The sequence below is a fragment of the Anabrus simplex genome, chromosome 7 (assembly GCF_040414725.1).
Source record: "Anabrus simplex isolate iqAnaSimp1 chromosome 7, ASM4041472v1, whole genome shotgun sequence".
Classification (NCBI taxonomy): domain Eukaryota; kingdom Metazoa; phylum Arthropoda; class Insecta; order Orthoptera; family Tettigoniidae; genus Anabrus; species Anabrus simplex.
This window is the reverse complement of record NC_090271.1, coordinates 237,609,160-237,631,637: the sequence shown is the minus strand read 5'-3', so window position 1 is coordinate 237,631,637 and position 22,478 is coordinate 237,609,160. Positions and strand designations below refer to the sequence as shown.

Here is a 22,478-nt window from a genome sequence, read left to right as displayed (position 1 = left end):
ACTATATACACTTCCTCTGATCATGGAAGAACACTATTCCCTGGTAGACACTCCTTGATTCTCTAATCTTTCCCAGCTCCCTAATATAGTCAACAGATGGCAGAGCGTTCCTAATGCGTTACATGCTGCTAAGAGAAAAATGAATGCTGGGGCTGTACCTTACTCAAGGCCACGGCCGCTTCCTTCCAACTCCTAGGCCTTTCCTATCCCATCGTCGCCATAAGACCTATCTGTGTCGGTGCGACGTAAAGCCCGTAGCAAAAAAAAGAGAAAAATGACTATGTACGAACAGACCCTATCATGACATACGTCTTAGATATTATCTGGGAACACCTATCGAAGGATAACCTAACTACACTAGAAAAAGTGAAGGTCATGTATCTTAAAGTTCTCTGCCTGGCAAAAAAAACTCTCCTTCAAGACTAACCTATCAGCTCACAAGACAACCATTCTATATAGAAGAACTGAGATTGAAAATACCATTGCCTTCTACGATACAGTACAACACCAAGCTTTACATCAAGAACAGCAGGATAAAAAGTGAATATGGATAGATTTTAGCCAAATAGGCGACATGATATCCGAATGGATTAATTCTGATTACAAACTGCAACATACTATAACGCACTTCTTATTAAATGTTCATAAAACCATTAAAAATGGCAGACAAAACAATATAACTATGACAGGTATATCAAGACAAGTTATCTGACCTATTTATAATGAATGCTGTGGAGTAGCGCGAGTCCCCTAGTTAGAGATTAATGCCTGTTGCTCACGGTAAAATTTTCTGTCAAATTTATTGTACAATAATTTAATTTTATAAAATTTCTGTTGCTCACGGTCAAATTCAAGTTTCATAAAACATTTGATAAAACTTTTCATAAAATAGGACATGTTCTATTCCGTAAAATTAATTTTACGAAACGAACCAATCAGCGAAGCTGACATCACGATGATGTTGTTAGTGTTTCACTGACGAATACCAGAAATATCCTTGTTTGTACAAAGTTAAAACGCCACTTTACCACAGCAGAAATGCAAGAAGAGAGGCAAAAAACACAATCGCCGAATTCCTATATGAATACTGGTCTTCTAACCTCAACTAATTTTCGACCAAGGACAGCAATCCTCTACCTTCTTCTCTTCTTTTGATCCAATCCCGAGTCCAGCATTTCCTGGCATTTCTTTTCTTCCTTTTTACCACTGTACAGCATATAATTGCAGATAAAGCAGCAAGTTTTGCTTTGTTTGTTGGAGCCATACTCTAAAACACACCGTAAGTTGAACAGCTGATTCTTGGTTTAAAAGTTTATCGATAGATGGCAGCACATACACATCGTAGTTCAGAAGTAAGTTCATAGATGGCCATCCTGATTTTTCCACGGATTTTATAAAATAATTTTACCATGTGCAACACAACTTGTTTTCACCAAATTTTTATAAAATTAATTGTACAACAAATTTTACGAAACATTTTACCGTGAGCAATAGGCATAAGTTCCATGCCACTGTTCATATTTTCATAAATGTTAATCAAGTACGTTACAATGGGTTTTTTCATACAATTTAATAGATACATAGTCCGGCTCCATGGCTGGCATGCTGGCCTTTGATCACAGGGGTCCCGGGTTCAATTCCCAGCAGGGTTGGGAATTTTAATCATCCTTGGTTAATTTCACTGGCACGCGATCTGGGTGTATGTGTCATCTTAATCATTTCATCCTCATTGCAATGCGCAGGTCCCCTACGGGCGTCAAATCAAAAGACTTGCATCTTGTCCTTGGACACTCCTGGCACTAAAAGCCATTCGCCTTTTCATTTTCATTTCATAGATATATACATCAGCATGACACATGTTAAGATCTGAATATTTATACCTGTTAGTCAGGAGCTGTAATCTACGAAACAAATGGTCTGAAGAATTATTTGTCTAAAATATACAGTGAAATACCTCATGAAATAAAGTTTGGATATGAGCCACCATGCCAACGCCTTAAGTCTAGGAAAAGCTTCTCGAGAGTAACCGAAACACTTGGCAGGAACAGCGCAGCAAGCAAGAATGCAGGAATGGGTCACCAGGAGTCAACATACGAGTATCAGCCAGTGGATGACCCCAAAAGAGGAACTCCCTCCTGGTCATGTTACAGATTGGGTGAATTGGAGAGCACTGAATAGATTGCGCTCTGGTGTTAGGCGGTGTAGGCTCAACCAGAAGAAATGGGGTTTCAGAGTTGATAATGCCTTGTGTGTATGTGGAGAAGAGCAGACCACAGCCCATTTGCTGCAATGTAGTTCATGCCCATTCAGTTGCACAACAGAAGACCTGGTTAAAGCGAAGCCAAATGCACTTGATGTCACAAGGTTTTGGGCTCGCACAGTTTAATGTGGCTCTTGGTCACTTATGTTCTTTCCTCATATTAAATTTAAAACTTATGTTTGCTTCTGACATGATATAAATAAAAGCTGTTCATATTAAAACTTAAGAAAATTCTCGTTTGTTTTACATGGTCTAAAATATATTTCAGTAAATTACCAAATAAAAACATGGTTCTTTTTTTAATTAGGTAGTCTACAATTTTGTTTCTTTCAGTTTTATTTTGAGGTTTTTTGATTATTATGAGTATTATTGTAGTAGTTTTTATTTTCAATTCCATTGTAAATTGACTTCTCACATATCTTGAATGTGTTCAAATTTTATCACTTGCATGTTATGCATGTGTCTAATGTATATCATCCTCCTTTTCCCTTATACAACGGCTGCTGGGTTGGAAGCATTTATGGCACTTATCCACCTTCCTTTCCCCTTCCACTGTTCCTCTTCCATCATTTTGTCCTGGTCCCTGTTTCTTCTTCTTGCACTCCTCTTAACCAAATCACTCAATCTTGTTCTAGGTCTCCCTCTTGCTCTCTAACCCTCAAATTTCATCTCCTTCATCCGTTTTAGTATTCATTCCTCCTCCATCCACTTTACATGACCAAACCATCTTATTTTCCTCTTATTAATTCTCTCATTTAGGTTTCCCATTCCCACCTTTCTCAAATCTTCATTTCTCTACCTGTCCTTCCTTGTCTTTCCTATCATACTTATTAGGCATTTCATTTCACTGGCTTGAATTCTAATCTCCTCGCTCCTTGTCAGTGTCTAGGTCTCAGCTGCATAAGTAAATATGGGTGCAGAATACATTTTGTACATTATTGCTTTACACTATCTTGGTATTTCCTTATTTCAGATAATATTTCTTATGCTCTGGTAGAATGCATTGCCCTGTTGCATCCTCTTGCTAATCTCCACATCCAATCTTGTATTCTGCATTAATTCACTCCCTATGTATTTGAAACTGTCAACAATTTCGAGGCTTTACCACCAATTTTCACAATGCCTTTCCCTTATATTTCTTATCTTGCTTTTCCCTGCATTGATTTTCAAACCATACTTTTCAGTTTTCTTGTTCAGTGCATCCAGTCGTTCTTGTATACTCTTCATTCCCCAGAACACAATATTGTCTGATGTTAGTAATAACTTCATCTCCTTATTGCCATATGCTTCCTTTGTCTCCTTTATGATTTCATCCATAACCATTAGAATAAAAGAGGTGACAGCACACTCCCCTGCCTGTCTTAGTCCAGTTTCATTTGTGAACTGTTCTGTCTTTCCAAACGGAATCTGTATGCTACTGATACAGTTTTTGTATATTGCGTGCACTATTTCTACAGTTCGTGTACCCAGTCTCTTTTTGACCATGTCCAATGTATACAGCCCCTTAAAACGAGCTTTGCTCATTGGAGTCTTTCATGTAATAATAATAATAATAATTAGCTTAGCTCCCTTCTTTCTTGGATGCCAATATTTCAACAAAACAGGTTTGACGTCAAGTACAATGTCAAACCTTCACACTAAGGGTTATTTTGAATGAAGTCTAAACTTAAGTCCCTGAATGAAAGTCATTTATGGGAAAGAAACTACATCAGAAAGTTCAAGGATATTTTGTAGGAATTTCCTCTTTCATTTGGATTCTCTCTGTCTCAGTGTAATAAGTGAGGGCCAAGCATACATCAGCATTTATGATTCTGGAACATTCCTACATGGTATAATGGTATTGTTTGGCCAGCCATAAGATCATCGTGGACTAATAAGTGGGTTCTCAGAGGTGAAAAGCAATCGCTATGCATATGGTCGATATTTTGGGGTTGTGCTTTATAAGTGGTCGCTTGGTCAGTCATACTATTATTTATGATCCTTTTTTTAGTCTGATCCACTGGTTTTTGTTGAGTTCAGGTCCATCCATTCATTCTTCATGACATTTTTTATTTTATTTTGGTCAGTGGATGAATTTGAACTTTTTGTTATTTCATTTCGTACCATTAGGGGCCGATGACCTTGATGTTAGGCCCCTTTAAACAAGCATCATCATCATCATCATCAATATTTTGGGGCTTCTTTCTCTATGCATTGAAGAAAATGACCTCTCCAATGGAAATGTTCATTTTTCCAAATTTGGTATCAATAAATGCGATGATAATATGGCTGCCATACATCTTTAATAATAATAATAATAATAATAATAATAATAATAATAATAATAATAATAATAATAATAAATTTTTTGATCTCTCCTCAGATTCCTGGGCAGTGAAAATCGTGACACATACTTCACCAATGTCCAGCGTAGCCGCATCCTCCATGAAATCCTATCAACAGCGGTGTTTGGGAAGAAAAAGAAGGGAGAGGTGGGGATAGAGCGTCTGGTGGAAGAGGGTGTCTTCTGCTCCGCCTTTCCCCTTCACGATGTAAGTATAACCTGACTGTACTTACCAAGTTAATTCAGGACTATATCAATTATCTAAAATTGCTTAATACACATTTATTAGAATTGAAGTACCAAAATATAGAAATATATAGCAATGTTTTGTATCCTTCTCGGGCTTGGATACGTTTAGCTCATAAGGTCCATCTGATCATCCATGAAATTCTCCTTGCCAGAACACTGAAAAAACCTCATGATGATCCCTCTGTGAGACTGGCCAGGTAGTCTAAGTAATTGGTGACAGATGTCTACTGGAAGGTCCAGAGCTCTCCCTATGTCTTTTTAAGTTTCCAGCACATCTTTGCTGACTTTCTCAGGAACACCAAATATTTCAGTTGTACTCACTCTATTAATAGAGTGCTAAGACTTTTCAACTGAACTCTGAGAATAACATTCCTGCACCAGATTTCTTCTACCTGATCTCTAATGCTTGTTATAAGGTCATCTTGCTCAGCAAACGACTTCATGTTGCTGTTTGTCTTTTCATGGCAGAGATCTATAGACTTCCCTAGTTCACACACTCTCATTTCATTTGCTCAGATTTGAGTTCCCTTATTTGACTTTGTAGCTCTAGTACTAATGACCTAGATGTTAGGCCCCTTTAAACAACAAGCATCATCATCATCAATTTTAAACACGTCCTCACTGCTTTTGAATCTTAATTGTCCCACAACACTTACCATTGATCATTTCTACAGTTTCCACGAGTTAACTTTTACATAGTCTACACTGTACTTCCTTCTTGTCACACACAGCACAGGTTGCCATGTTCCTGTGTTTTGTTGGTTCCACAAAGAAATTATTAATGATACATTAAACTACTGTATATGGCTTAAACAGTTCTAATTATGCTTACACGTTCTCATTTTCAGTATCACATTTATACCAAATGCACAGGATATATATTATATTACACAATGTTCAGGAGCCAAATATTGCACTACTGCTCTGTCACCATCTTTATGATCAACTTTATAATCTTGATTGTAATAAGTTTGTTCAGTATTTTTAGACTTACCTAAAGCCTTCGATAGTTTAGTGCATGACCTGTTGCTAAAGAAACTAGAGCACTATGATGTTGCTTTGCATCTGCTAACGTTTCACTTACGACAACGTAATCGGTATGTTGAAGTAAATTATGAAATAGAATATGAGGTACGGAAAGATCTTCCTTTGAAATTGCAAGCAATGATATTCCACAAGGTACTGCTTTGAGACCAGTTTTCTGTCTCCTAAATGTTAATGAAATGCAAGAACTTTTAAAATCCACCATTGTATCCTATGCAGATGACACATCTGTTATAACTTAGGAATCAATGGTAGAAAATCTTAATGCATACTTAACACATCAATGGTATTTTCACTTCCAATTTTCAATTTCCGAGAGTTCAGTTTTCACATAGTCCTCACAAAACTAGTGTGGTGTATTTAGATTTTAAAAGGGATTGCAATGATAACAAGTATTTGGCCAAATGACACATACCTTCAAACAGATGTACTTAAATTTTTAGGCACTGTTCTAGATAGATGTGTCTTAGAAAAATCATATCAATTATGTGTAAAAAAAAAAAAAAAAAAAAAATTAACATCTGGAATATTTTTATTATGTAGGCTATCAAAAATTGTAGTTAATGAATAAATAAAAGTGTATTATGGAGTAATATACACTCACTTGAGCTACAGGGTAGTTGTCTGGGGTTGTGTGGCAAATTAATATTTTGAACGACATTTTATTCCTTCATCTTTCACATTCCTAATTGAAGTGCATGCAAACATTCCTTCATCATTATCCTCCTCTCCCCTTATCCAGCTTTTGCCAGGTCAGAGCATTTATGGCACTTCCCCACCTTCCTCTCTCCTTCCACCATTCGTCTTCTGTCAATTTGTCCCACTCCAGGTTTCTTCTTCTTGCAGTCTTCTTTATTGAATCACTCCACGTTGTTCTAGGTATCCCTCTTGCTTTCTTCCCCTCAGACTTCATCTCCATAATCTTTTTGTATTCTTTCCTCCTCCATCCTCTTTGCATCTCCTCTTTACTCCTATCAATTTTCTCATTAGGTTTTCCACTAAGACTTCCATTCTCACATCTTTGTTTCTCAACCTGTGTTTCTTTATCTTTCCTATCTTACTTAAGTATTTCATTTCTACTCTCCTCCCTACAAGTCAGTGTCCAGGTCTCAGCTACATAAGTCCAAGTCCTTGGAGCAACTCGAGACTTTCTCAGCAACAATACAAGGTGTCTCTGAATGTAGAATCCAAAACATTCTTTCAGAAGTTGTAATGTAATTAAACTTTCTTCTGTATATACTGTATCTACAAAAATCTATTCTCTTCATTAAACACAGCAAAAAATTGACTAAGCAAGAGCAAGATGCACAATTATAAAACAAGAAATAGGAATGATTACTGCACGAGTTCCACCACACTAAAAAGTGCATATGTGAAGGGTATCTTACTCTATAACAAACTTCCTATGTCTGAATGGTTAAATGTTTCATAGGTCATTAGAACATCACTTAATTAACAGGTGCCTGTATTCATAAATGAACTGTAAAATCAGAATGTGTTTTTTTATTTGTATATAAATTATAATGTTTTTGTTGTGTAGGCTATAGGAGTAGGGTATAGCATGACATTGTCAGACAAATGTAAAGACAGTAAATAAAATTTGAAATTGAGGTAAAACTGACCAATCTATATACCGGTATATAAAATAAGAGTTTTGCCTGGACATTGCTCAGAAATTAAAAAGGATGGTATTTCTGTATCAGTCATGTCCACAGTAACAAGGAAATGCTCTTTCTAATTTTCTGTAATTTCTGTCTATGTATGTACACGCATCACAAGAAAATGGCTGAAGAGGATTTAATGAAAATCGGTATGCAAAGTCGGGGAATAAGTCACTACAATTTAGGCCATAAATAACTTATTCATGCTCAGTGAAATTGTAGTTTAGGGAAAGGCCTAAAATTTAATTCTCAAATATTTGACATTAGTGGTCGTATCGATAAATACTTCATAACTAAAGTTCTATAGTATTAAATTTCCGATCATTTCTGTCTTATACATTGTTAACATACCGGTTATGATCACAGAGATATTCATGAATTTGGATTTTTGTTACTACGTTCATATCAGCACCAAGTCATGAGAAAATAGGTAAACGGAATTTAATGAAAATCAGTTTGTGAAGTCGGAGAATAAGGAACTACAGTCTACATTATATATAATTTTTTAAGACGTCCTAATATCACAGAGTCGAAAGAAAATTAATGTGAAGGCATACAATATAGAAAGGTCATAAAATTGATCAATGATTACATTACATTGACCATTGTTTGTTGTGATGTGCTTTGTGTCTTCTGTTGTCACTCATCTCCGATAGATAGGATTACTGCTGCATGCCAAGTATTTTTTAAATTTGCCTTACGTCGCACAGACATAGCTAGATCTTATGGCGATAATAATTTCGTGTGGCTATTTCTAGCCGAGTGCAGCCCTTGTAAGGCAGACCCTCCGATGAGGGTGGGCAGCATCTGCAATGTGTAGGTAACTGCGTGATATTGTGGTGGAGGATAGTGTTATGTGTGGTGTGTGAGTTGCAGAGATGTTGGGGACAGCACAAACACCCAGTCCCCGGGCCATTCGAATTAACCAATGAAGGTTAAAATCCCCAACCCGGCCGGGAATCGAACCCGGGACACTCTGAACCGAAGGCCAGTACGCTGACCATTCAGCCAACGAGTCGGACCTTATGGCGATGATAGCATAGGAAAGGGCTAGGAGTGTCAAGGAAGCGGCCTTGGCCTTAATTAAGGTACAGACATAGCATTTGCCTGGTTTGAAAATGGGAAACCACGGAATAATATCTTCAGGGCTGCCTACAGTGGGGTTTGAATCCACTATCTCCCAGATGCAAGCTCACAACTGCGCGCCGCTAACCACATGGCCAACTCGCTCGGTCGTACAGAGTGTAGCGGAACCCCATAGCACTACAGCCCTTGAAGGGCTTGCCCTACCAAGCGACCGCTGCTCAGCCCGAAGGCCTGCAGATTACGAGGTGTCGTGTCATCAGCCCGCCGCATCCCCTTGGCCATGGCCAACTCGCTCGGTCGTACCGAGTGTAGCGGAACCTCATGGCACTACAGCCCTTGAAGGGCTTGGCCTACCAAGCGACCGCTGCTCAGCCCGAAGACCTGCAGATTACGAGGTGTCGTGTCATCAGCCCGCCGAATCCCCTCAGCCATTATTCTTGCCTTTCTAGACCGGAGCCGCTCTCTCACTGTCAGATAGCTCCTCAATTCTAATCACATAGGCTGAGTGGACCTCGAACCAGCCCTCAGGTCCAGGTAAAAATTCCTGAGCTGGCCAGGAATCGAACAGGGGGGCCTCCGGGTAAGAGGCAAGCACGCTACCCCTACACCATGGGGCCGAGTGTAACTACCTGCCTAAATATTGGCAGGAAGTAGCTGGGGGCTTAGATAATTTTCTTCTTTAGCATGCCATTCCTCTGGTTCATAAATTTTCTGATACTACTGGTATGCAACACATTAGTTCATCATAGCATTCGAGCAATTCAATTACTACTCTGAGGCACTGATTGGAATGAGTAGTGTGCATATTTAATTGAATAATGGCAGAGGAGTGTACACGGCTGTCTGCGGCCTGGTCATTCCAGCTCTGGAACTTTGGACACTTAGATCGAAGTGAGAAAATGTGTGGTTTTTCATTTGATCAAGTTTATGTGATAACAATGCTTTTAATCACTACCGTACTTTCCTACTGATGTTTTTGTGATGACCTATTATGACTTCAGTTAGAAAACCACAAAGTCAGCCTTTCTGAGAATACCATAGCGAAGCATGGGTACATCAGCTAGTTAAAAATAAGGTAAAAATATCAAAATATAAATTAGTTGATCTAACATCATCAAAGTTAAATAGTAAAAATTTCAGATTTACTTTGTGATTTAACTACAGTGAATGGAGTACGGTATATTTTTAAATTCCAATTTTAAAAAATTCATAAGTTTGATCTAGTTCACCCCAGTGTACGGTATTTACTAAACCATTAGCATTTTGTTTTTCAAGACGGTTGACAGAATAATAAATGTATTCCTTGAAAGTTATTTTAGATTTGTGGGCTGAGTGGCTCAGACAGAAGCAGCCTTGGCTTTCAGAGGCCAAGTTGACAGGTTCGATCCCACTTCAGTTCTATGGTATTTAAAAGTGCAAAAATAGGCCAGCCTCATGATGGTAGATTTACTATTATATACGGGAACTCCTACAGGACAAAATTCCAGCATCTGAGTCTCTAGAAGCTACAATTAAGTAATTATCGGGGCTTAAAATCAATGACATTTCTTATTATTATTGTACCGTGAATTATCACTGGCGAAACCTACAGAAGGTGCAGCCTCCATAGGATCTGGACCTTATGAGAATATAGTACCACCCAGAGGGCAAGAACACAGATAGCCGAGGAAATTAGGTTAACAAAGTTTATTAAACAAATAGGTAAACACCAAGAAAAGTAAAAAAAAGATTAAAGAATTTAAACACCAACATCACTCAGGTTCCTCCGACACGTGCCCTATTGTAATTTACAGGGATCCAGCCCCTGTTCACAGTTCATCACCAAAAAACAGTGTAAAAGGCAATTCTGGATAAGACTTATTGATAAAGCGCCACCTCAGGTGGCTCAAGGAGGAGCGCAATTTTCCCTTAACATGACATACCATGATACCATATACATATATACTTTCAACCACTAAGGGCACAAGCACCCAATAAGTTAAGTTGCAGTAAGACTGCAATAAACGATCCCAAGAGGTTCACACATACTTTACGATTTAGAGGCAACTCTGCTTTTATAACAACTTGAAACAACTCTAGCGCCTATTCAGTGGTTTACAATCAAATAATGTCCTCCCATAGTCTGTGATAGTTAAGTAAGTTCAGGGTGCTTACCTCCCATACCCCCTAGCGGTCCGGGGTTCGAAGGCGGTGCGTGAGATGCTCAAGTCAGAGAGCGAGGCAAGAATGACACTTCCTCCCAGCCAGACCGCACGGCCTGGCCAAGAGTAGCCATGACGCGAGACCACATGACGCAAGGCGACACGGGGAGTCTGCGTAAAAGAGCTCGGCGCATCCGCAGGGGTACGGGAGGGAAGGCAGAGGGGAGGCAGCACAGGCCGGGCCGTTCCCAGGGCGGAAATAGTTCCTTTACCCCGGGAGCATCTGTTAGGAATAATTTATTATTATTATTTGCCCCAAGGGACAACTCAACGGGCGAAAAACACAATGCATAAAAGTTGAAAAACATTAAAACAGACACAATAAATAGTATAAGAGGGGAGGGAATATCAAATACATGGCTCAGATCTCCCCCCCTAAAGCACCAACCAGGGTGAGCAATAAATTTTCATGAATAAAATACTCTTGCAGTATAGTCCATTCAGTGGCTCACAGGCTAATAATATAATAAAAATCTTGCCTTACAATTAATAAGCTATATAAATTACTTGGAGTACAATAGAAGAAATTCTTGTAGTATAATAGACGACAGTTCTTGTCGTATAATAGACGAAATTTCTTGTCATATAATAGACGAAAGTTCTTGTCATAATATCCCGGGATGTAGACAAGTAACAGCTTCAGCTTAATTCAGTTAGTTAATTAATAGCTTCACCAAGTGACATCTCAGTAAATTTTCGAGACCAGACCGGCCTCACACACCATCACCAATACAACCAAAAATATCTTCTCAAACAGCTGGACAGTTCTCGTGGCAGACAGACGCCACGTGACGAAAGGCTGTAGCGACCTGCACAAACTAGGTCAGCAGTAGGCTGGCAGAAGATAGTCCAACAAGAGCAAGGCCGAAGGCTCGGGAACTGGAGACGAGGCACACCAAGGCAGCCCACACGGGGGGCCCTTCCCATGCAGGCACGGGCGAAGATAGTCACTCCAGTACACTGTAAAACAAATCAAGCGCCAGCAATTGTGTCGAATAGATGCCCAGCACATTGGGGAGATGCAAGCAAGAGATGGTTCGAAGAACCGGACCGGGGTATGGGAGTGCGCGTGGCTGTGAGCTTGCATCCGGGAGATAGTAGGTTCGAATCCCACTATCGGCAGCCCTGAAAATGGTTTTCCGTGGTTTCCCATTTTCACACCAGGCAAATGCTGGGGCTGTACCTTAATTAAGGCCACGGCCGCTTCCTTCCAACTCCTAGGCCTTTCCTATCCCATCATCGCCATAAGACCTATCTGTGTCGGTGCGACGTAAAGCCCCTAGCAAAAAAAAAAAAAAGGGGGTATGGGAGTGATAAGGGAGAAACTGGACTCCGGGAGGACTCACATAATCATTAAACATACCACTAAAATTTTTAAATCCAAAGAAAATAGCTCCTCTTTAGGCAGAACACATGTCAAGGGAACCGGAGGGAAGGAAAACACAAGGAAAAGAATGACCGGAAAAAAAAAAAAAAATACTCATAGCAAATAAAATGCCACAAAACCTAGATAGCACTAGGCAGCCTTAACCTGGGACAAATGGACTCGGAACACTCTCTCCGTGTCCGGATCTTTCACCAACAGGGTGACTGGTGTCAAGAAATCAATAATCTCGCAGGGCCCGCGAAACCGAGGAGCGAGTTTCCCAGAAGGAACGAAATTCTTAACAAACACCTTGTCACCGACGGCAAGATCGGTAGGACGGCGCCCCTTATCATAGCGCTCCCGTTTCTTCTCATACGAGACCTTCAGATTTTGCTTAGCCTTCCTCCAAATGACCCTGATGTTAGGGGGGTCAATCTTTTCAGGCAATAACTCATTTATATTCCACAAGTTGGTGAGCGGAGAATTAGGAACAAAAGAAAACATGAGAGAATTAGGGGAAAATTTATGAGCCTCGTGTACCGCAGAATTGAAAGCAAATGCAAGCCAAGGCAACAACGTGTCCCACCTCAAAACATCGTCGTGGTGAAATGCAATGAGAGCAGACCGCAAATTTCGGTTAACCCTCTCGGCGTAAGAAGGTTGTGGGTAATAGGGGGATGTGGTAACATGAGAAATGGACAAGCTGAAACAAAATTTCTTAAACAGGTTCGATGTAAAGGCCTTGGCGTTGTCAGAGACCAAGTACTGGCAAGGACCAAAGGATGAAAATATGGACTTCAAACATCTAATAGTGGTCTCAGAAGTGGCTAACCTCGTCGGAATCAACCAGGAAAAACGGGTAAAACCATCCACACAAACGAAAACAAACCTATTACCATCAGTCCTAGTTTTCGGCAAGGGACCTACATAATCGATATAGAGCCGCTGCATAGGGAGGGTAGCTTGGCTAGAAGACAGTACGCTTACACGTGTGTTAGGAGAAGGCTTACTGAGCGCACAAACCTTACATGCTTTAACAAGTTCACGTACTTCAGCGTCCAACCCCTTCCAAATAAAATTTTCCCTAATCTTCTCCCTGGTCTTAAATACTCCTAGGTGGCCACCGAGAGGAGTTTCATGAAAGTATTTAAAAATCATAGGCACCAGGACTGAGGGAATAACGACCTTCATTTTATGATCGTGACGGGCGGGACAACACAGTACGCCATTCCTTAACACATAAGGATCAATAATTTTCCCTTCCTTAAGATCTTGAACAATAGGTCCCAAAATAGGGTCCTCGACTTGAAACTTAGCAACGTCATGATACAGTAATGGAGTATCAGACAAGATAACCCCCGCTAAGGGTAAGGACAAGGGAACCTCAGCACTTGACGATTCGCCCTCCTGAGAAGGCTGATCCGAAAACATGCGACTAAGAGAGTCGGCGACTACGTTGTCCGAACCACGGATATGACGTACGCTGAACTGAAAAGCTGAAATCCTAATGGCCCAAAGGGCCAGACGGCCGGTTTTCCTAGGTTTCCCTAAAACCCAACTCAGAGCCTGATTGTCGGTCTCGAGTTCGAACCTTTCATGCTCTAGGTAAATACGAAACTTTTCTAAAGCGAACAATACCACCAATCCTTCTAGCTCGTATACGGAATACTTGGCTTCGACAGAAGACAAGGTCCTAGAAGCATATGCAATGGGACGTCTCCCCAATTCCGAGTCCTGCAACAGGACGGCCGCAACGGCAGACGCCGACGCATCGGTCTGAACAATGAAAGGCTTGGAAAAGTCAGGCATAGCCAACACCGGAGCGTTAGATATGGCCAACTTTAAATCATCAAAGGCAGCTTGTTGGGAGGGCCCCCATTCAAATTTAACCCCTTTACGTCGGAGGGCGTTAAGAGGCCCGGCTCGATTGGCAAAATTTGGAATGAATTTTCGAAAAAAAATTCACCATCCCAACAAAGCGAGCCACACCCTTAACATCCAAAGGAGGTTTGAACTGGTGAATGGCCTCGGTGCGAGAATGATCAACAGAGACGCCATTGGATGACACAATATGTCCCAAGAAGGACATTTGGGGCTTGGCAAAGGATACGTTAGAAAGTTTTATTTATTTATTTATTTATTTATTTATTGGTGATAAAAGGTCCCATGAGCCTCTGGCTCGTGATAGGGACAATACAGTACATACTTTTTTAAGGCAACACAATAATTACATTTCATATACAATGGCTTTTCTGTAAAGTGACAAGTACTTTTTTTCTTTCTTTTTACATGTTAGGATCATAATTTTTCAGAAGTATATTCAGATATTGCATGGCTGTAATATACTAAATATGGACAATATATATATTATTGTATTAATTAAAGCAAGTTATATAGAGATTATATTAAGATATCTGTAAAAGAGTAATATTCCTTCAGTTTTTTCTTAAAACATATAATTGATTTAGAGTTCTTTATACCAGGAGGCAACACATTATATTCCCTAAACATTGATGATTCTATGCCTTTCACTCCGTACTTTACTGAATTAGAATGAGAGGGATATATCCTTAATGATCCTCTAGTTTCATATCCATGAATTTCACTAAAGTGGGAGAAGTTAACAGTAGAATGGGTTAATTTCCTGTCTAGCTTATACATAAAGACTGCTGATGAAAATGCAATTTGTTTATGGAATGGCAGAATATTTGACTCTGAAAAAACTTCATGTGATGGTTTGAGGAAGGGGAATCCATACATGATTTTGATGGCTCTTTTTTGTAGGATTTCCAAATTATTAATGTAATCTTTCCTACATCTTCCCCAAATAAAGCTTGCGTATGTTAGATGTGGGTGGATTATTGCATAATATATACACTTCAATTGTTGATGAGAATTGTTGACCGTAAGACCAGCCTTGCGAAGACGGGACAACACTTCCCTCAAATGGCGGAGATGATCCTCAAAGGTTTCGGAAAAAATTACGACATCATCCAGGTAGTGATAAAGATAGTTGAACTTGATGTCAGAAAACAGTTGATCAAGCAGCCTAGTGAGGACGGCAGCGCCAGTAGAAATACCGAAGGGCAAACGGCAAAATTCGTAAAGATTCCAGTCCGTAGCGAAGGCTGTCAAGTGACGAGACTCTTCAGCTAACGGAATCTGGTAATATGCCTGATTTAAATCTAAAACTGTAAAATATCTAGCCTTCTTGAACCATGAGAAGCAAGAATGCAGATCAGGGAGAGGAACTGACTGCAATACGACTTTCTTATTCAAAGCCCTATAGTCCAAAACAGGATGATAACCACCTTAAGGCTTCGGGACAAGGAAGATGGGGGAGGAGTAGGCAGAAGTAGAGGGCCGAATAATGCCCTGATCCAACATTTTATTAACTATCTCCTTCAACGCTTGCATTTTGGGAGGAGCCAAGCGATAGGGCGGTGACCTAACCGGAACCGAGTCCGTGACCTCGATCTTGTACTCTAAAAGATTCGTCATCCCCAATTCTTCGGTGAAAACGTCCGGGAAGTCATCACATATTTCCCTAATACTTTCGGCTTGATTCTCGGGCAAATGACTAAGGTCTAATGCCATTTGGTCCTGAGGAGGTAAGGCAACACATGAAGAAGAAGAATTACACATAAATAAGGGTATCTTAGTAGCCTTGCAGAATTTAAACCAGCAGGAGCCCTCCTGCATATCCAACAGGAGCCGAGTATGGGCAAAAAAATTAGAACCGAGGATTATAGGATATGGCAAATTTTTAGTTACATAAAGGGGAAATTTCCAGGAGAAATTAGCCAGTCGAACTTTACACTTTACCACGCCGGAAACTTCCACTCTGGAAGAATTTGCAGCAACAAACGACAGAGATACAGGCAGTACATCGGAAAATTTACAAGCAGAACTATTGAGAGCAAACCACTTCTCACTGACAAACGAGACTACGCTTCCGGAGTCCAAAAGGGCCGATACCGGTTCATTATTTATCTCTACCTTGACGAAGGGGGCTAATCCCTTGACCTCGGTGGATATGGCTAAACACTGATCAGGACACCCAAGAGAATATTCGCGGGAAGAAGGGCGAGCATAACCTGGTTCTACAGGCGCTAGATCGGGGAGGCCAACACTTCCCGCTTCCCGATCTAGTCAACTAACATTTGGCTTACGCGAACACTGCCGCGCCACGTGGCCAGGAACCCCACACCTGAAACATACAACATTAGAAGGCCTAGACTGAACCCTGGTGCCCGAACTGGCACCCGACACCTGTGCGCTAGTAGAACGAGCAGGGCACTTATTTCGAAGATGATCGGAGGCCCCGCAACCAAAACATCTTTTTAATGGGGCAGGTTTATTAACCAACAAAGAACCAGAATTATCACAGGGCAAGGAAGAAGTATTCTCAAGTCGAAGTGAATCAGCATGCCGAAAAACCTCCGCGGACACAACCATCGCTTCCAACTCGTCAAAATTACGAGGCTGGGACGCGAAGCATAAACATGAACGGTATAAGGGAGAAATGCCCTCCACAATTGTAGCTACAATTTGCTCTTCAGTGAAATTCAGCGCAAAAACCTTGGCATAAAACTTGATATCCGAAATAAACTCCGATAGAGACTCATCCAAGCGCTGCACTCTGAAATAAAATTTCTGGACTAACGAATGAAGAGCCCTAGGAGGAATGAACTGAGCCAATAAATGAGCATGAAACTGATGTAGTGAGGATTGACTCGAAATAGCATTTACTATTTTATTTGACAAAACCCCAATCGTGTATGGGTAAATAATCTGTAGAATTTGAGCATGCGTTAACCCAAAGACTAAGGCATGATCCAAAAATTCAACCAGAAACCGAAGAAAAGAAACCACATTGCTTGCCGAGTTTACTGAGTAACGAGGGGCACCTCTCAACATCATATTCAAAGGGTGAGGCATATTCGAAAAAGGTGAACTCAAGGATGGCACAGTGGACTGTTGATTCAACGGGCAACAATCAGCAGGAGCATTTAAATGAACAGACTGCCGCGGTGGAAGCGAAGCTCTCTCCTCGTCAAGCTCACCGCTACGACACTGTTGATTCAACTCGCCTTCCACCTGGGCAGGTGGGGGAAGAACGGGCTTACATTTAATGGAAAGCCCTGCTAACTAGGCCTCCACCTACTCTAAAAGGTCAGCTGATGTGTCCTTTAATTCGAGAACCTGACCCGATATCTCTTCCTTCAATTCCAGGGAAAGGAGATCTTCCACTCGTTGACAATAATGATTTAATCTACCCTGTAGTCTCTTGAGTTGATGAGAAGCCACGTCATTCTCCAGAAAATCCATCACAGATGCAATATTAGAAAGGTTAGCCTCAATAAGGGACAGCGCGCTAGCGACCTCGCCTTCAGTATAATGGGGTACCGTAATCGGTCTATTTAAGTTATTCCGTAACAAAATTTCATCAGCCTTGACGGTGCCTTTAGACTCTAAGTTACGTATCCAAAGTTCATACAAAAGCTCCTCCTTCCGCAGGGAACCCGGATAAGGTATGTCTCGAATGGACATGGTTCAATTGATATAAAGCACACCACAACTAAAGAAATCCCGGAAACGGAAAGAATGTTACGGGCTCAAATTCCTCGGCTAATCAAAAACAAGTCCAGATCCAACCACGCTCTGCTACCAGTTTTGTACCGTGAATTATCACTGCCGAAACCTACAGAAGGTGCGGCCTCCATAGGATCTGGACCTTATGAGAATATAGTACCACCCAGAGGGCAAGAACACAGATAGCCGAGGAAATCAGGTTAACAAAGTTTATTAAACAAATAGGTAAACACCAAGAAAAGTAAAAAAAAAGATTAAAGAATTTAAACACCAACATCACTCAGGTTCCTCTGACACGTGCCCTATTGTAATTTACAGGGATCCAGCCCCTGTTCACAGTTCATCACCAAAAAACAGTGTAAAAGGCAATTCTGGATAAGACTTATTGATAAAGTGCCACCTCAGGTGGCTCAAGGAGGAGCGCAATTTTCCCTTAACATGACATACCATGATACCATATACATATATACTTTCAACCACTAAGGGCACAAGCGCCCAATAAGTTAAGTTGCAGTAAGACTGCAATAAACGATCCCAAGAGGTTCACACATACTTTACGATTTAGAGGCAACTCTGCTTTTATAACAACTTGAAACAACTCTAGCGCCTATTCAGTGGTTTACAATCAAATAATGTCCTCCCATAGTCTGTGATCGTTAAGTAAGTTCAGGGTGCTTACCTCCCATACCCCCTAGCGGTCCGGGGTTCGAAGGCGGTGCGTGAGATGCTCAAGTCAGAGAGCGAGGCAAGAATGACACTTCCTCCCAGCCAGGCCGCACGGCCTGGCCAAGAGTAGCCGTGACGCGAGACCACGTGACGCAAGGCGACACGGGGAGTCTGCGTAAAAGAGCTCGGCGCATCCACAGGGGTACGGGAGGGAAGGCAGAGGGGAGGCAGCACAGGCCGGGCTGTTCCCAGGGCGGAAATAGTTCCTTTACCCTGAGAGCATCTGTTAGGAATAATTTATTATTATTATTTGCCCCAAGGGACAACTCAACGGGCGAAAAACACAATAATGCATAAAAGTTGAAAAACATTAAAACAGACACAATAAATAGTATAATAGGGGAGGGAATATCAAATACATGGCTCAATTATTGTTGTTGTTGTTGTTGTTGTTAAAGCTTCTTGTATGTCTCTTAATTTTAAGCCATTATAAACTGCCAGGGAATATTCAGTAACAGTTAAATCACAAATGATTCATTGGGTATTCTGTTCTCTGCTCAGGGTCCATATGAAGTGAAAAAGAAGAATGGAGTAATTGAAGGACCACTCAATCCACGGCAGGTTCTGTACGAGTACTGGGCGAGATGGGGCAAGTGGTATAAATACCAGCCACTGGACCACATTCGGGAATACTTTGGAGAGAAGATAGCCATTTATTTTGCTTGGCTAGGTAAGTGCAGCTCTGATACAGTAGGTACTGATCCAGGTGAAGCAGAAGATCAGGGTGCGTTAAAAATTGGTGTAATAAGACACATGACTTCCAGAAAATGCTGAAATTGGACTGGTATTTACACTATGAGAGTAGAATATGGATAATTTTAAAAACATTTCTCCTTGTCACAAAATTAACTAAGTCCAGAAGTTTGATATTCTTCCTAATAGTACAAGGAGTCATCATTGTCCATCACTGATTCTGCACTTCAGCAGACCAGGTGTGGGAATAAACAAGCTTCCTCTCAAAGCTTGTTTTATTATTATTCACATTTTTTACATTTAAAAAATTTTCATTCACGATCAATATCATACATACATACATATACATACAGAGCTAGTAAAAGATGTGTAAATCCCACATAAGGTAAACTTGTGTGTGGGCTTCAAAACTACAATAATTAGATTATGTACATCATGGCATCTAGTGAATATCATTTACTCCATTATCCTTTTGATGATATGGTACTAATTTTATGGACTGTTTTTCTGCATTTGGTGCAATAAGCAGGAAGCTGGAAATCAACCTGTCTTTTCCAATGACTCTAGAAAGATAGAGTGATGTTTTGGGATAGATTTACCAGCGGCAGCCAGTTTGTTTGGTGGTTACAATGGCAATAATAATAATAATAATAATAATAATAATAATATTGTTTTAAAATGTTATGGTCTATATGTTTCTGTAAATACATTTTCACTATTTTTCAGCCAAATAAAATACCTCATAGGGCACATGCAATAATTATGCTACTTAAGTGTATTACTGAACTTCGCAAAAACTTGCTCTCATAAGGGACATGCGGTGTCGTGTGATGCCAGGCTATAATTTGCAACCCATGAGGCCACTTTACATGAAAATATCTTTTCTTTACTTCCTATTTATGAATATCTTCAAATTTGGTAAAATAAACCAGTTAAGAGAAAAATAAAATATCTGTCCTTCCCAAGTTAACATGACTGTATCAATATAGTCCTACACTTTACCTACCGGTTCTCTTTCGTGTATATCCTCTTTTCGTATTTTACCTTGTCTAATCCTATTGTGTGTAAATGTGTTCCTCAACAGGTTTCTACACTGGCTGGTTACTACCTGCTGCTGTTGTAGGGCTGCTCGTCTTTCTCTATGGTGTCTGCACTATGCACTCCAACAGATTGGCCATCGAGGTGTGCAACAGTCAAGGGCAATTCAAGATGTGCCCACTCTGTGATGAAAAGATAGGCTGCAACTACTGGGACCTTAGTGATGTCTGTGGCTATGCACAGGTGGCATATCTGTTCGATCATCCGGGAACAGTCTTCTACGCTATATTCGTCTCATTCTGGGGTAAGTTTCTCCATACCATAGTGCCCTTCATGTTACACAAACGCAAAGCCCAGGAACTGTATACTGGTGTGTTAAGTTGAACGGGGCAGGTGTTTAAGTCACAGCCTCTAGTTTTGATGATGTAAAATACGTACCACTTGAAGGGTATTTAAGTAACTGGTTGGTATAAATTTGAAATTTTATTGTTGATTTTTATTCCTTAATTCTAAACAAATTTACTTATCTTCAAGATCATGAGTTCCAATCAATTTTTACAGTTAGTGGTAGCACTAGTTTGGGGCTCTATGAGCGTGAAACTCTCCTCTCGAAGCTCGGTCGCCTTAAATTCAAGACGCTCCCAATAATACCTTTGATCATAATGTTTTAGCTTCATTAGCCCGTATTGATAGTTCCAGCAATCACAATTATGAAATTTGATTTTCCATCTAATCAATACTTGATTTATTTCTGATGTATTTACATTACAAATACATTTAGCAATACTGTTTTCTATCTCTATTACAGGCCATCTTCAGCTGCTGAAGACCTTATTTTATAAAACAACATATACATAATAATAATAATAATAATAATAATAATAATAATAATAATAATAATAATAATAATAATAAACACTACTTATTTTTAAGTCTATTATTATTGTTTCAATTTTTTAGCCAACATAGGTCTACTATAGTCAGGTTTATGGAGGTGTTTATTCTTTTCGTCTGCTCAATACTGTTTCACCCTTTCTGAATTTTTTTCTGCTTCTATTTCTAAGTCTATATAATAGTTTGTAATAAACTTGCATCAGATTAGAGTTACAACATTTCAGGGGTAAAAATATGTCCAAAAATTCATTTGCACTATTCTCGAATACATTAGATCTATTCTATCGAATAATGTAGCCCCTATGTATCAAGGAAAGGGTGATAGACATAAAACTGAAAATTGCAGGCCAGTCAGTTTGACATGCATTGCATGTAAGCTTTGGGAAAGCATTCTTTCTGATTATATTAGACATGTTTGTGAAATGAATAACTGGTTTGATAGAAGGCAGTTTGGGTTTAGGAACGGTTACTCCACTGAAGCTCATCCTGTAAGATTCCAGCAAGATATAGCAGATGTCTTGGATTCAGGAGGTCAAATGGATTGCATCGGAATTGACCTGTCTAAGGCATATGATAGGGTGGATCATGGGAGACTACTGGCAAAAATGAGTGCAATAGGACTGGCCAAAAGAGTGACTGAATGGGTGACTATATTTCTAGAAAATAGATCTCAGGGAATTATAGTACCGTAGGCGAAGCTTTATCTGACCCTGTAACAATTAAGAGGGGTTTCTTCAAGGCAGTATTATTGGACCTTTATCTTTTCCTATATATGATATGAGTAAAGAAGTGGAATCAGAGATGAGGCTTTTGCAGATGATGTTATTCTGTATAGAGTAATAAATAAGTTGCAAGACTGTAAATAAGTTACAAGTTTATGAGCAACTGCAAAATGACCTTGATAATGTTGTGAGATGGACAGTACGCAATGGTATGATAATAAACAGTGTTAAGTCAGGTTGTGAGTTTCCCAAAAAGGAAAAGTACTCTGTTTTAATTACTGTGTTGATGGGGTGAAAGTTCCTTATGGGAATGATTGCAGGTACCTAGGTGTTAATATAAGGAAAGATCTTCATTGGAGTAATCACATAAAAGGGATTGTAAATAAAGGGTACAGATCTCTGCACATGGTTATGAGGGTGTTTAGGGGTTGTAGTAAGGATGTAAAGGAGAGAGCATACAAGTCTCTGGTAATACCCCCACTAGAGTATGGTTCCAGTGTACGGGACCCTCACCAGGATTACTTGATTTGAGAACTGGAAAAAATCCAAAGAAAAGCAGCTCGATATGTTCTGAGTGATTTTCAACAAAAGAGTAGCATTACAAAAATGTTCCAAAGTTC

The 22,478-nt window shown here is 40.0% G+C and overlaps 1 protein-coding gene across 3 annotated transcripts in view; it reads left to right on the top strand.

The window, feature by feature from the left end:
- The window catches only part of LOC136877515 (anoctamin-7), an 865,825-nt gene that overhangs the window by 785,952 nt on the left and 57,395 nt on the right, over window positions 1-22,478 (top strand). For all 3 annotated transcript variants that reach the window (XM_067151627.2, XM_067151626.2, XM_067151629.2), the window contains 3 exons: window positions 4,623-4,791; window positions 19,013-19,181; window positions 20,289-20,546. In XM_067151627.2, coding sequence (XP_067007728.2) covers window positions 4,623-4,791; window positions 19,013-19,181; window positions 20,289-20,546 — 596 coding nt within the window. The remainder of the gene's footprint in view (window positions 1-4,622; window positions 4,792-19,012; window positions 19,182-20,288; window positions 20,547-22,478) is intronic.